Here is a 14047-nt window from a genome sequence, read left to right as displayed (position 1 = left end):
CCTTGTATGTACTTATAAATATTGATCTACTCCTCACATAACTAATTGTTTTACGGTGAAACCTCAACTTTTTCATGGTATTAAAACATGTTGTTCTATATGTGAAGCTCAATGACCGCACATACTTCAAGTCATTTGATTTGTATTGTTTACGTACTAGACTAAAAAAAGCACCACACTTGAGCAGCGGGAAGCTGGAAAATTCTCGTTGTGAGGTCATGATATTGGAGAATTAAATATTGATTGGCTTTTTAGATTAAAGTAGCATTGTTTTGCTTAACATTGGGGTCACTTTACTAAGATCATGCGGTCAAATTAGCAGTTTAATGGAACAAAGAAACATGATGTTGGTGTCAAGGGACTTCATTGCCTGCGGTTCCGTCACTGCACGTGAGAGGTCTTACATGTACTTATAAATAAAGGAAAACTAATGAAAAAAGTTTGAAAATTTTGAGTTTTAACGATAAGAATAAAATAAAGGGTAAAGTGAATAGTACCATGATTGACTTTTTAGTGTAAAAATATGGTTTTTCGTTAAAGTGAACAGTACCGCAGACTTTTCGTTAAAACTCCCTATAAATAATTGAGTTACTCGTTATATAACCAATTAGTTTTATGGTGAAACCTTAACTTCTTCAATCACCAATTGGTGTTTCATAAATAATCCATACGGAAAAATAAATTTCCTTGCAAGGAGATATATTTTGTCTCTACCTTTCTTACCTATTGAAAGACTTATCACCCTCATGATTGAGAGTAAAAGTTCACCATAAAACTAATTGACAATATAAGATTCATACCCGTAACACGTATAACAATATTCTGTGAATTCAGGTTGCTATCTTATTTGATTAGCATAACAATTTTCAATAGTTCAAAGTGATCCAAGTTCACGCTAATAATGGAATACTATTGCTCACACACTGTTTCCTTATTCAAATTTTTTCCTTCTAGTGTTAGATCTGATGCTTTATACACTAGCTGATTAGTGTGCATATAATGTCACGAGGGGGTTATATGATGGTTTAGCATTAAGAAATAAAACTGTCATGCCTTGCCCCTTTCTGTTTGCTCAAACAGTAGTTTTCAATTCACCATATAAGATTCTCTGCTTCTGTTTTATTTATAGTGAGTGGGACCCCAGGTTTTACAAGAAACTAATAATACTGACAAATAAGCGAAGTTGCTTTGATACGTTATTTCCAACGATTAGATTTTTGTCGAGACATAATCAAAGACTCTATGCACGCTCAAAGACGTAAAACAATTACTTGCTGAAGATGACTTAGCAACATTACCCTGGGGAGTCGTCACCCCATCTGAGGACCTCTATATAAAGAAAGGAGGATAATCTGAAAAGAAAAAGAAAAGCAAGAAAAGGAAAGTACCCCTACGATCGCAATTTCTCCTGTGTGTGTCATAATAAGCCTAGGGCTTCTCTCCTTTATATGTAAGATCCGTGTACAAACATATATATCATATATATTTTTTAATCAAAATAGTCTCTGAGATTTGTATAATTCATCATTTTGATTCTTAAGATTTGAAATCATTAAAAGTGAACCCTGAGTTTGTCTACCATCAATCATTTTGATCATTTCATGAAAAAATATATTAAATAAGGATCAAAATAACAAAAATACTCTCAATTTAATAAACAATAGGCGAAATGATTTGACAAAAATTGAGGGTATTTTTGTCATTTGAACCTTATTTAATGGAGATTTTTCATGGAATGACCAAAATGATTGATGATGGACAAACTCAATGACTACTTTTATTTATTTCAAATCTTAGAGATCAAAATAAGGAATTATGCAAATCCCAAAGATTATTTTGGCAAAAAAGCCTGTCATATACTATAGTTGCTGTAGCTCAGTTATGGATGAACCACTATCTTTTCTCTTGTTTATTCTATATCAGTATATGTCAAAAGCCTCCATTATATACCAGGCTATAACCCTAAAAACTCTAGTATTTATACCCTGCAAGCACCGTAAATCCCCTAAGAACAACCTTTATTAGCCTTACCAAATTTATGCGTTAACCGACATTATTCTGATTTATAATTGTCTCTTTGTCCTGTGTTTATATTGGTGCAATTTAGCTCTAGTTTGGTACTGAGATGTTTCTGAAAAAAATGGCTATGCTTTTTTATGTTTGGTAAACATTCAGCTTCAGTTTTTTTTCACAGTTTTGGATAAAAAAAGCCGAAAACACACAGCTGCAAAACCCAACTTTGAAAAACCAATTTTTTTTTTTTTGACATCTGTTTTACATAAAAGTTTATCAAACACTATAATACCGTTTTTTTTTTTTCAAAAGCACTTTTACAAAAAAATTTACCAAATATTATGCTGCTTTATTTCACAGCTGCTTATTCTCACAGCACAATAGAAGCAATTTTTTTTTCAAAGAACAATAATACTAGCCCTTAATATGCATATGATCAATGCATTTCCAGGAAATGTGAATGACAAATCTAACTGCATATAGGTTTTGCAAGTGGCCTTTTGCAACGGTGATGGAAAGATGTTGAGTTCTTGCATGATGACGTAAGTTCAAATCTCGTTGGTGGTTAATCTAATAGCTAAAGTAACATAATGTATCGTTTGAAAAAAAGAGCATATAGGTTTTCAAAATAGCTCTTCATGGTTATCTCATTTTCGTATAAAGTTAACGTATTTCTATAATATGAATATAACAAGCTTGGAAATATGTTAAATTCATTCACAAGTCATGTTCTTACAAATCAACCATTAATTCTGAAAAGTTTGAGGAGAAATATAATCTCATATATTCCCCAAAAATAAAAAAGAAAATAATCTCATAATCCTTCTCAACCCATCATTCCTTAAAACAAGCATTATTCTAAAAAATGTAGATATTACAATCTAGACGTATTCATTATTTATCCGTGCTTTAGTAATTTAAGAGATTTTAAAGTCGATCACTGTAGTTTTCATTCTTTTTAACTTTTTAACCTAGAAAATCTTATCCCAACCGATTCCCACGCACTCGTTGATGACACTTGTACCAAAAGTTGATGTGGGCAACCGAGTGCTAATTTAACAGACGTAAAAGACTGGTCCCCTACCCACTGTAAAAAATCTCCATGGATTCTGACTGGATCTTTTGACCAAAAGTCCCCAAATTTCACAACTGAAAAGTGAAAAACTTGTGTTGCTCTGTCTCGGTCGAGATCTCTCACTGTTTCTTCCGGAGTAGGATTCTCTTCCCTCCAAATCTACTGGCTCAACCTTCTTTTCCATCCATATTTATTTTAATTTACAAATTAGCAAAATTACAAACAAAACCGAGCTGTTTGGTTTACCAAAAATCGAAGCCATTCCTCCCTCCCTCGCACGCTGACCTATATAAAATCCCAAAATCCCAGTTTATTTTTTTTGTTCATTTAAAAAATTATTAATTCGTCAAGTTTCAGCTCCAAAGGTCCAAGCTTTCCTCTTCTTCTGCTTCCTCAGCCTCTGAACCCAGGTACCCTTTTGAACTTTTTCCCTCTATTTTTTTGGGTTTAATTTCTTTCAATTTTCTGTTTCTTTAATATGCTTGAATTTTGATTTGATTGCTTATTTTGATTTGTTTCGATCATGCTGTTTTTTTCTTTCGTTCTTGTGGTTTCTAGGGTTTTTTTTTTTCCCTCTTTCTATTAATTTATTATTTGCTTTTTTTATATTTTTATTTCTTATGGATACTGCTGCTTGAAGATCATTCGTAGGAACTCGTTTTATTTTTCATATGCTTTGAAAATGCATGGTGGAAGTCATTGCATCTGGAATTTATCAGAATGCAAGCTTATGTTTGTGGCAAACAAGAACATGTTCTTATTTGAGAGTATCGAAAAGTGTATATTTCAAAGCTTCAATTTTTTTTTTTAAAAATAAATATAAATAAGGCCAGTAACACTCGAAAATTAATTTTTCGGGTGCCCTTTAAACCGTGTTAGGATTCCTACATCCCACATTGAAGATATCGAACATGTTTGGGTTAGTATGCGAGCTTTTGGGCACCCTTTTCGTGAATGCCAGTTTTGCAAGGGTACTCTTTGTACACTTTGACTACATCCTATTGTAAAAAAGATGATCGCCGAATATTATAGAGCGTATAATTCGTGATCATCATTCCAATTGTGTGCGTGTGTGGGAGTGTGCTCGTGCGCGTGCACGCCCATGTTTACTTCTTAGTATTCCTAAGAATTCATGTTTTGAGTACATGTCCATTGCAGGGTTGGTCGGTTGTTAAAATGAGCCGACCAAGTACGCGCAGTAAAAATAAACGAAACAGACAAGGAGATAATGTTGACAACACTTCCGAAATATTGAGGTAGAAAAGTTTGCCGTTTTATGTTAAGAAGAGTTATCGGTTGCTTGATATGCACCCTTGTTATGTGGCTTATTTATGGTTGGTATTGTGTAGGAAAATACATGCAACGGGTGAAATTACAAATGAGGATATATATACGCTATATAAAATTTCAAAGCCAGTTTGTCAAGGCTGCCGTGTGAATTCTAAAGATAACCCAAACTGCTTTTGTGGGCTAATTCCACCTCCGAATGGAAGTAGGAAATCAGGCCTATGGCAGAAGACATCAGAGATTCTGCAAACTCTGGGCCCAGATCCTTCTCAGGACCTTCGTCCTTCTGCCGATTCTCCTGCAGGCCTCACAAATCTGGGTGCAACATGCTATGCTAATAGCATACTCCAATGTTTGTACATGAACAAGTCCTTCCGTGAAGGTATCTTCTTGGTTGAACCTGAGGTTTTGGAACAGCAGCCAGTGTTGAATCAGCTTTCTCGGCTTTTTGCTCAGTTGCATGCCAGTAAATTGGCTTTTATAGACTCATCTCCATTTGTAAAAACACTGGAGTTAGATAATGGAGTTCAACAGGACAGTCATGAGTTTCTGACCTTACTTCTTTCTTTGCTTGAACGTTGTCTGAGCAACTCTAAAGTTTCAAAGGCAAAATCTATTGTTCAAGATCTTTTCCGTGGAAGTGTATCACATGTTACTAGGTAAAGACTGAACCTGATTGGATTAGAATTATACTTCTTCGTATTATGGCCTTTTACTTTGTGCTCGTATTATTTCTGAAATCTCTCCTTATCTTTATGTAATTTCCACTTGCATGTACTTAGGTGTTCACAATGTGGAAAAGACTCTGAAGCTTCTTCAAACATGGAAGACTTCTATGAGCTGGAGTTGAATGTGAAGGGTTTGAAAAGTTTGGGTGAGAGTTTAGATGATTACCTTAGTGTTGAAGAGCTCCATGGAGAGAATCAATATTTTTGTGAGTCTTGTAAATCAAGAGTCGATGCTACTCGAAGCATCAAGTTGCGCACATTGCCTGAGGTTCTGAACTTTCAGCTTAAGCGATATGTTTTCCTGCCAAAGGTAATTATGAGATCCTTGGTAATGCATAGTTTTCATTTTGTAGTTATAATTATCAATTGTTGAAATCGCGAATGATCACAAAAAAGTCGTGTAAGCTCTATTTTATATACCACACATGCTTGATATTGATGCAGAGTAGAGGTTGTGTTCTTGTTTGTTATATGGTTTATTGTTGACGTTGTCATTGATTTGTGGTTAATAGTTATTTTATTCTCTTTAATATTTTATTCTATATTGATTTGTGTCAATAGACAACAACCAAGAAGAAAATTACTTCTGCATTTAGTTTTCCTGGAGTACTTGATATGAGGAAGAGGCTCTCTGACCCGTCTCAGGGTGAATCAGTATATGACTTGTCAGCTGTGCTGATTCACAAGGGAACTGCAGTTAACAGTGGCCACTATGTAGCGCATGTCAAGGATGAGAAGACAGGGCAATGGTGGGAATTTGACGATGAGCAGGTCTCAAACTTGGGTTCTCATCCGTTTGGAGAAGGGGCTTCAAATTCCAATACCAAGCCTGTTAAACTCGAACCTGTTGATCCATCTTGCATGGAACAAAAGAATGCTATTTCAAATGGTGATAATGTGGATGTCATTCACCAACAACCGTCAGAATCTATTACCAGTCATGTAGAGACGTTTTCATGTGCTGATGCATATATGCTGATGTATAGTCTCAATCATTCCCGGAAGGGTGAAGAGAAAGTGCATGTGGAATGTAATGCCAATAATAGGAAGATACAAGGTGATACTGTTTGTAGTTCTCTTCCATCTCATCTTTGTGATGAGATTGAAAGCTTTAATGCATCATATCTTGATGCTTGTGAGCAATACAAATTTAAGAAAGAAGAAGAGATGAATAATATCACAGAACGAAGACAGGAAGTGCGTTCGATTTTGTCGGAAGCTCCTGTTCAACAACTTGAGGAAACCTTTTTTTGGATATCAATGGACTGGCTTCGTCAGTGGGCTGATAACATGATTTCACTGTAAGCATATGGTTGATATCTTTGCTTTAGTTCTTAACTTGATTTCTGCTGGAACTAAAATGTCAGGGTTTTTGGTTCGCAATTTCTTTTTGGGCTTACATAGTTATCTTGCAGTGCTCTTGACAACACATCCATCCAATGTTCGCATGGAAAAGTTCCAGTTTCAAAGGTTGGCCACATGAAAAGGTTGTCAGTCAAAGCATGGACCAAACTGTTCTCTAAGGTATTTGTATGTGTTATTGGACTCGCTTAATGTTGTGTGAACTCTATCTGTTGTTTATAAATACTTACACCAATTTGCATCATGATGCTTATGTGATGAACCCTACCTGTCAACTTCATACCTTCTCGCTCCAGATTAGTACTTTGGCTCATCTTTTTCTGGTTTTTCATGTGTTGGCATAATGGCATTATCAAATGTTCTTTTTTCGCTTTTGCCTCTTTTTATTTTTTTTAATTTTTTTATTGGGCTTTTCTTTCCCATTTTTTAGTTTTACTTCCGATGATATGTATACTAGTTACTGATGATTTTTCTCTTCTAACTGAATGCTGGTTCAGTATAAAGGGGGGCCAGAACTGGCCAATGATGACTACTGCATGGTTTGCCTTATTGATGGTGCTCGAAATGTAGTCTGTGCTGACAGTTATAGGGATAGAAGAATAATAATGAAGCAAGTTGCAGAGGATGCACTTGCAGCGAAGTGTTCAGGTGGAATGTATTATGTTTCTAAAGCATGGTATGACTGCAAACTGTTTTGTTACGTTTTATCCTTCCTTCAGATCTCTTCATTCTTATGCTAGACTTTGCTATGACTTTTTTTACTAGGGATTTTCTCATACGAACACACAATCGATGGATAAATTAATTATAGTGCATTACAGAAGATAAAGCCACTATGCTTTGTTTCAATACTTTTGTGCTTCTCATAGCTTCTGCTACATCATATTTTGTTTTCTCTAATGATTCTAATTCATTTTTATTTGCAGGTTACAACAGTGGCTTAAAAGAAAAATTCTTGATGCTCCAGCTGAAGCCGATGCCGGACCAACAGCTTCAATTAGGTGTCCTCATGGGCAACTTATGCCTGAACACGCCACTGGTGCTAAGAGATTGCTTGTTCCTGAGAATCTATGGCTCTTCCTTTATGAAGATGCTTTAACAGTGAAGCCTGATGATCATTTGGGTTGTTTTCCATTTCCTTCTGACTCTGCACAATGTTCCCAATGCAGTGATGAACTATCTGAAGTTGCATGTATGGAGGATTCTTTAAGGTAATTTAAACTTTTACTTGTAGCAGAGAGCTGTTAAGCATGTGTAATTGCGTTGACCAGTATTTTTGCTGCAGATTGGTGAGGCTCAAACAGCGCCAGACTCATGAGAAACTACTTACGGGAAAAAGTGTGCCGCTTTCTCTGCATTGCAAGTATTACTTGATACCCAATTCTTGGCTTTCAAAGTGGAAAAACTACATTACTGCAAATGGAAAGAATATTTCCTCAGTGGAGAAACCTGAAACATTAGAGGGCACCATGGATTCGCTAAAGTGTGAAAAGGTAATTTAGAACGTTTCTGGATGTGCTTCTATTGAAATCCGGCACCTCTAGTAGACTCTAATTTTTTGTTTGCATGCTTTTGACCTTAATCATGTTCATCAGTCTCATAAATGCAGTCTTTATGTAATTGAAAGCTGAATGCATATTTAGTTTTACTTTGGGCTGGACAACACTTGCTATTGGTCCAAATTCAATAAGCTGAGTAAACCTGGCATCAAGTTATGTACTAATTACTGGAACTAGAAATTGTGTAGTGTATTTAAGAACTATTCTGGTTCTTCTCTTCTCTAAAAATAAAATTATCCTGGTCCGTGCAGTTCAGTCTGCCTTATTTTTCTTCACTTATTAGTGTTATGCAATTATTCTAACCTCCCTGATGCTTTGTTTCAGCATTCACAACTTCTAGAAAGGCCTGTTGATCTGGTCCAGAAACGTGGTCTGATTTCCCAGAAGTCTCCTGTAAGCATATGAATAAATGCGAGTTTGTGTATATTTGTTGATTGAACTTGTTGGTCCTTTTTTTCTTTTTTTTTTTTCCTTCTCATTTGTAAGATTATTGTTTCTTATAAAAGAAACCTTTTCTGGGTCTTTTAATTTTCACTGGATTGTGCGGATCAAATTTGTACGTGTGAGAATGTTCTAATGTGGGAACTCTTACTTCTTTTCTCGTTCTTTGTGGATTATAGGTGGATGGGTTAATACTCATTACTGAGAATGACTGGAAGTCCTTCTGTGAGGAATGGGGTGGTATTGAAGAGAAAGGAATATCTGCTGAAATAGAGTTAAGTAGTACTGAAGAAAATAATTTGGCAGGGTCTTGCGAAGAGATGCCAATGGGCGAGGAGGACCTCAGTACTCCAAATCACGTAAATGGTGAAGTTGAGTCTAGACGACTTGTGATTAAGACTTGTCCTGAGGTAAAGGCTTACCATTTTAAGTTGTGTTTTCTTGCCATGCATAGTGGAGGACACTTGTTATATATCATGTTTCTCTTGCTTCGTTTTAAACTTAAGAATGTCTTATGCTAGAGTTGATGCTCCAATATCTGGAACCTTTCGGTTGTGTAGTCTTCTGGCAGATCATTAGTGACTCCAGTTAACTTGTATAAAACGTCAATAAGTGGCAGCAACATCGATTTTGCACAAAAATTGTATAAATTTCGAGTCATATATTTAGAATTCATAGTTACGAGAAGCAGTTTTAAAGTTGTTCGTCTGATTAGGTGCCTCAATTTTCCTAGATATGTGAGGACTGCATTGGAGAAAGAGAAAGCAGGGAATTAATGCAGAAGCTCGATTATTGCAACGAGGACATATATGTATACTTTGTACATGGCAAGGAAGCTCCAAAGTCGATTCTAAAACCATCTGATACAAATTTCGATCCAGAACGCCGAGTTTCCAAGCGCTCTCGGAGGACAAAAACTGGGGATCAAATAAGCTTAAAAGTCTCTGGTTCCACAACCATCTACCAGTTGAAAATGATGATATGGGAATCTTTTGGGGTATGCTTCTTGAAGCTAACACGTAGATACGAGCGTACTCACCAATGCATGGGTTAATCATTTGTCCAAATTGTTTTTTTCCTGTGGCATCTGATTACTGTTTTAAATTATGCAGATTGTTAAGGAAAACCAGGGACTTCACAAAGGTACTCGGATAATTGAGGACGAATCTGCTACTCTTGCGGACATGAATATCTTCCCTGGTGATAGACTTTGGGTGAATGATTCAGAAATCCATGAGAACCGAGATATTGCTGGTAATTTTATGCTGTTATTTCTTTGCATTTTCTTTGTAATATAATGCTTAAAGTCGTAGGAAGTGTTTGTAGTTGATGTGATTGAAAACTTTTACTGCATTGATTAACTTAAATAACCTTAAACATGCATTTTGACAATTGTTCCACAGATGAGCTATCTGACCAGAAAATGGATGCGCAACACACTGAAGAGGGGTTTCGCGGGACGCTGTTGACCACAAATGTTTCGTCCCAAGTTGTTTAGAAGCATGCTTTTTGCTGGTTAATATTTGAATGTAATACCCATGTTTTTGTAGATATTGATAGAGGGGAGGTGACTTGAAGTTTTCTCGGCGTTTTGATGACCTGCATTGTTGAGGTTAGTTGCGAAAATGCATGAATGTTCCCTTGTGATTTGCTGGATTTTTTGGGACATCAGTTTTGATTATTGACCGTTCTTGCTCCTTTGGCAGCAGCAGTTGTCCAGTGCATGTATAATTCAGGTCACCCATCCCTTGCCTGCGGAGACAGATTACAGTACGCTGCCATTGCTCGCTGACACATGAGAAAAGGAAATGTGATACGCGCTGTTTCCTGGTCGGAATGTTTTGGGTCTAACCACTGCGGTGGTAATTTTTCTTTTGATAAAGATGTTACCGCGACTTTTATGTGTCGAACAATGCTGATTACAATGGTGTATATTGTCGAATGTGCATGTTTTTTTCGGGTGTGTGGGGTGACGTTTTATCTCATAGCTAATAGCTTCCGCCGGTGGTCACTGTACAAGTAAGTTTTATAAAGTATATTATTTTAAGAGTTTCATGTGTTAGTTCCTCTGTTTCAGTTTCTGGGTTCATTCCTATCATGAATCATGTGTTCATATTCTCGGATTGGAGGAGCAAGAAAATAAATTGAAATTATGTTTGTATAAATTTTCCAGTAAATAAATCCAAAAGGAGATGTGATGATAAAAGGGAAATTGGTTAATCAAATTCCCGTTGCTAAATTGATCAGAATTTTATATTGATAATATGCATACTAAAAACTGATCATTTCATCGATTCGAGATTTTAAAAGGCACTAGTCGGATAGCAGGGCAGAGAACTAGCGCTTAAGCTTCTAGGCGAGGCCTAGGCAAGGGCTTGGCATCTAGGAGAGGGCTTAGGCCCATTTTTAAAAAAATTAAATTTATTATATAACATATAAATCAATGTCTATTTATACTTAAAATAAGTACATAATTGTATTAAGATACAATTATGTATTTATTTTAAATACTTTTATATATTTATTTTAAAAATTAAATTTATTATATAACACATAAATCAATGTCTGTTTATATTTAAAATAAATACATAAAAGTTTATCAATTTTAGATCCAGCGGCTGTGGTTTCTGGAGTTGTTGGCTCCCCGGAACCACCTATCCCACCCTACTTCACCTGGTCCTTTAGTCCTGTGTACACGAATTAGATCACCCGTTGAAAATAGACTTAGGGTGTAGGGTGAATGTTCTTAACTAACTGAGCTACAACGATATTAAAAAAAAGGGCTGGAAATTGGAATTATGTCTTACCATGGAAGCAATGGATCAGATGTTGATTCAACGCTTGCAATGAGGCTGTATAAGATCAATATTACCAAAAAAAAGAAAGAAAGACGAGGGGTTGGAGCCGTTGGATTGAAATGTGAACAAAAAAATATGAACAGTTGGGATTTGATTTGCTTACTCTATGCAGACAATGGAGGATTCACCTGTTGTCTCAAGTTGGTCCAGCTCTTTCTGCATATGAATCACACAACCTTTTTCAGTTTTCATAAATTCTTCTTGTGCGCCAATATGAGTTAGGCTAGTTAACTAAGACAATATGTCCGCTCCCACATCCAAGTCAAAGTTCCGCTCTAAAGATTAGACTAGTTTAGAATATTGTATCATAAAAGAAAAATGATGGAGATAATTGTGAGAGAAAAAGATGGACCTGGATGATGTCGATTTGGTTTTGGAGATGGGAAATGGAAGCTGCGAGCTTATGCTTGCCAATGAAAGTGGGAAATTGGCCAACTCTTGCTCTGTCTTCGAAACAAACTGGCAGAGCCATTCCTCCTCCTCCTCCTCCTTCATCTTCTCTTGCTCTTGCCGGAGAAGATGATGGGTTTGCTTCTTCTACTTGCTTATCCATTCACAAATTCCAACCAAATCTCTCTGTCTTTACACCTAGAACTAATGATATTGTTGAGAGAGAGAGAGAGAGAGAGAGAGAGAGAGAGAGAGAGAGAGAGAGAGAATGGGGACCTATGTTTTGTTCATGATTAAAAAGCACTGAGGAGTGGACATGGAATAAAAAACAAAAAATAAATAAAAAGCAATTAGATTATAAAAAGTCATGAATTTATTTAGGGATATATAGAAAGGGGGATGTGGTGTGAATGATCATGTTATATAACTTATTTATTTAAGTTAATAATTGATTTTTGGCGCTGATGAATCGCACGATAGTGGCTCAAGAGACGCTGAAATGCCTCTGTGAATCTCTCGGTCTCCAAAAGAGTGGACTGCCATGACAAATAAATCATGAATTATGAGCAGAGCAGTAGACAGGGCAACATGCCAACAACTAGACCGCATATTTTGCTTCATCCATCCATCCTCAAATCAATTAATTTATACATAGTTTTAGAGAAAAACTTGTGTGGGACTCTCATACCACATGATTCGGAAAATATCTTTCACTATACATGAGAAAATAATCTCTTTTTCTAATACCATCCAGCGTTAACTAATCCAAATAAGACAATCCTAGCGAAATTTCCGTTGCTTTGAATGAGTATGGTAAAGAATAAGGGATGAATGAGTCATATACCAAAGGTAGCAACAAGTCAAAACAAACACACGACTGCTTTTGGCGGTTTAGTTTGACAGTTGACATATCTGCTTAGCTCAGACCCATTCAAACTGTGATGGTTTTTTCAACAATTTCTATCAGCAATAAGTTCAAAAGTTTTAAGTATTTCCCCCCCTTGAGTGCTATGAAGGTTGTGACATTCTTTGGTTTGAAAAGCCTCCACATTTTATTGTTCATTTACTTTCAGCTGAATGTAATTGAAAGGGCTTCTTCGCCTTCTTTCTCGTTTTGTAACCGTTCTCTTTTATAAAATCTATCTATCGTTGCTTTAAAAAAAAAAAAAAATTTAAACGGAGGGATTTCTTGTAATGAAAGAAAAATACGGCTCTTGGAATTCTTTTTTTAATATTTGCTTTTGGATTTTGGATTTTGGATTTTGGATTTTGACGTTTTGGATTTTCAGTTTGGGATGTGCACTTTTGAAGTATAGGTGTTCATTCTTCGTATTTTAGAGTTTCAAGTTTTGATTTCAAACATTTTCAAGTTTGAAGTATGAATTTTGGCATATAAAATTTCAAAGGCCAACATTCCTACTTGAAATTCCAAAATGTTTACCAAAGAAAATTTTCAAATTGACAACTTGAAAACGCCTAAACCTAAATTTCAAACTCAAAACTGAAATCCCAAAATGCTCGAGAGAATTTTATGAAGGGTTTTTTTTATGACAAATGGTCCCTAAAATCTTGTGAAGCCCATTTATGTGTCACATTAGCACTTAATGAGATTTTTAACAGAATTGTGACGGAATGACCACATTGATTTGCAACGTCTATTTTTAAGGACTACATTGATTGATTTTCAATTTTAGAGACTATCCTGATGGTGATGGTAAATTTCAGGGACTATTTGTGATAAAAACTTTTTTATGAAACAATTTCAAAGCCACATTGACTTTCCGGACTATTAGTACAATGCCAATGTAAGAATTTCTTAACATAGTCTTATATTACTTGTTAAGAACGGCAATATAACTATGAACTGATTCTATCTAAGGTCATTCTCCAAATAGCACGCTTCAAAACACCCAACTCCTAACTAAATATCTCGAATACTAGAAATTCCAGAAAACCGACCAAACCAAACCAGAGACTAACCAAAGTCCAAAGTCCTACTCAAAGAATGAGGATCCTCTCCGGATCTTTTTTGTGAGGATCTCGAAAACCTGTGAATCATGTCCGTTTTTCGTACATCGTACATCGTGTGATCATAAATTATTTTAATATTTTCATTTAAAATTAAATACAAACATCATTGAAGAAAACTAATTACACGATGTATGATAAATATACACGATTTACGAATTTCCAGGTTCCTCACCAAGAATCCGGAGAGGATCCGGACTCCTAGTCAAAATCCCACACCCAAAAGCCGAAAGCCTACAAAAATGCAAACTCCAACGGTCCAACCCTGAAAATTGTTCTAATTGGGGTTTTAGGAATTTGGATTTG

The 14047-nt window shown here is 35.8% G+C and overlaps 1 protein-coding gene across 4 annotated transcripts; it reads left to right on the top strand.

The window, feature by feature from the left end:
* Positions 1-3164: 3164 nt before the first annotated feature.
* LOC137717739 (ubiquitin carboxyl-terminal hydrolase 26-like) lies at positions 3165-10554 on the top strand. 4 transcript variants are annotated; one of them, XM_068457203.1, is made up of 15 exons: positions 3166-3498; positions 4247-4344; positions 4438-5034; positions 5158-5413; positions 5665-6404; positions 6519-6627; positions 6963-7141; positions 7392-7676; positions 7751-7958; positions 8349-8417; positions 8645-8875; positions 9199-9462; positions 9578-9719; positions 9869-10077; positions 10178-10554. In XM_068457203.1, the coding sequence occupies exons 2-14, from the start codon at positions 4265-4267 to the stop codon at positions 9961-9963; spliced, it is 3255 nt and encodes a 1084-aa protein (XP_068313304.1). In that variant the 5' UTR covers positions 3166-3498; positions 4247-4264; the 3' UTR covers positions 9964-10077; positions 10178-10554. The 4 variants fall into 4 exon arrangements, with proteins under 4 accessions (XP_068313305.1, XP_068313304.1, XP_068313303.1 ...); XM_068457202.1 differs by having other exon boundaries at positions 10175-10554; XM_068457201.1 differs by having other exon boundaries at positions 10172-10554.
* The last annotated feature ends 3493 nt before the right edge of the window (positions 10555-14047 follow it).

Source organism: Pyrus communis, chromosome 15, assembly GCF_963583255.1.
Source record: "Pyrus communis chromosome 15, drPyrComm1.1, whole genome shotgun sequence".
NCBI classification, from domain to species: domain Eukaryota; kingdom Viridiplantae; phylum Streptophyta; class Magnoliopsida; order Rosales; family Rosaceae; genus Pyrus; species Pyrus communis.
Note: the sequence above shows the minus strand (reverse complement) of the source record. Positions and strands in the feature narration are given on the sequence as shown.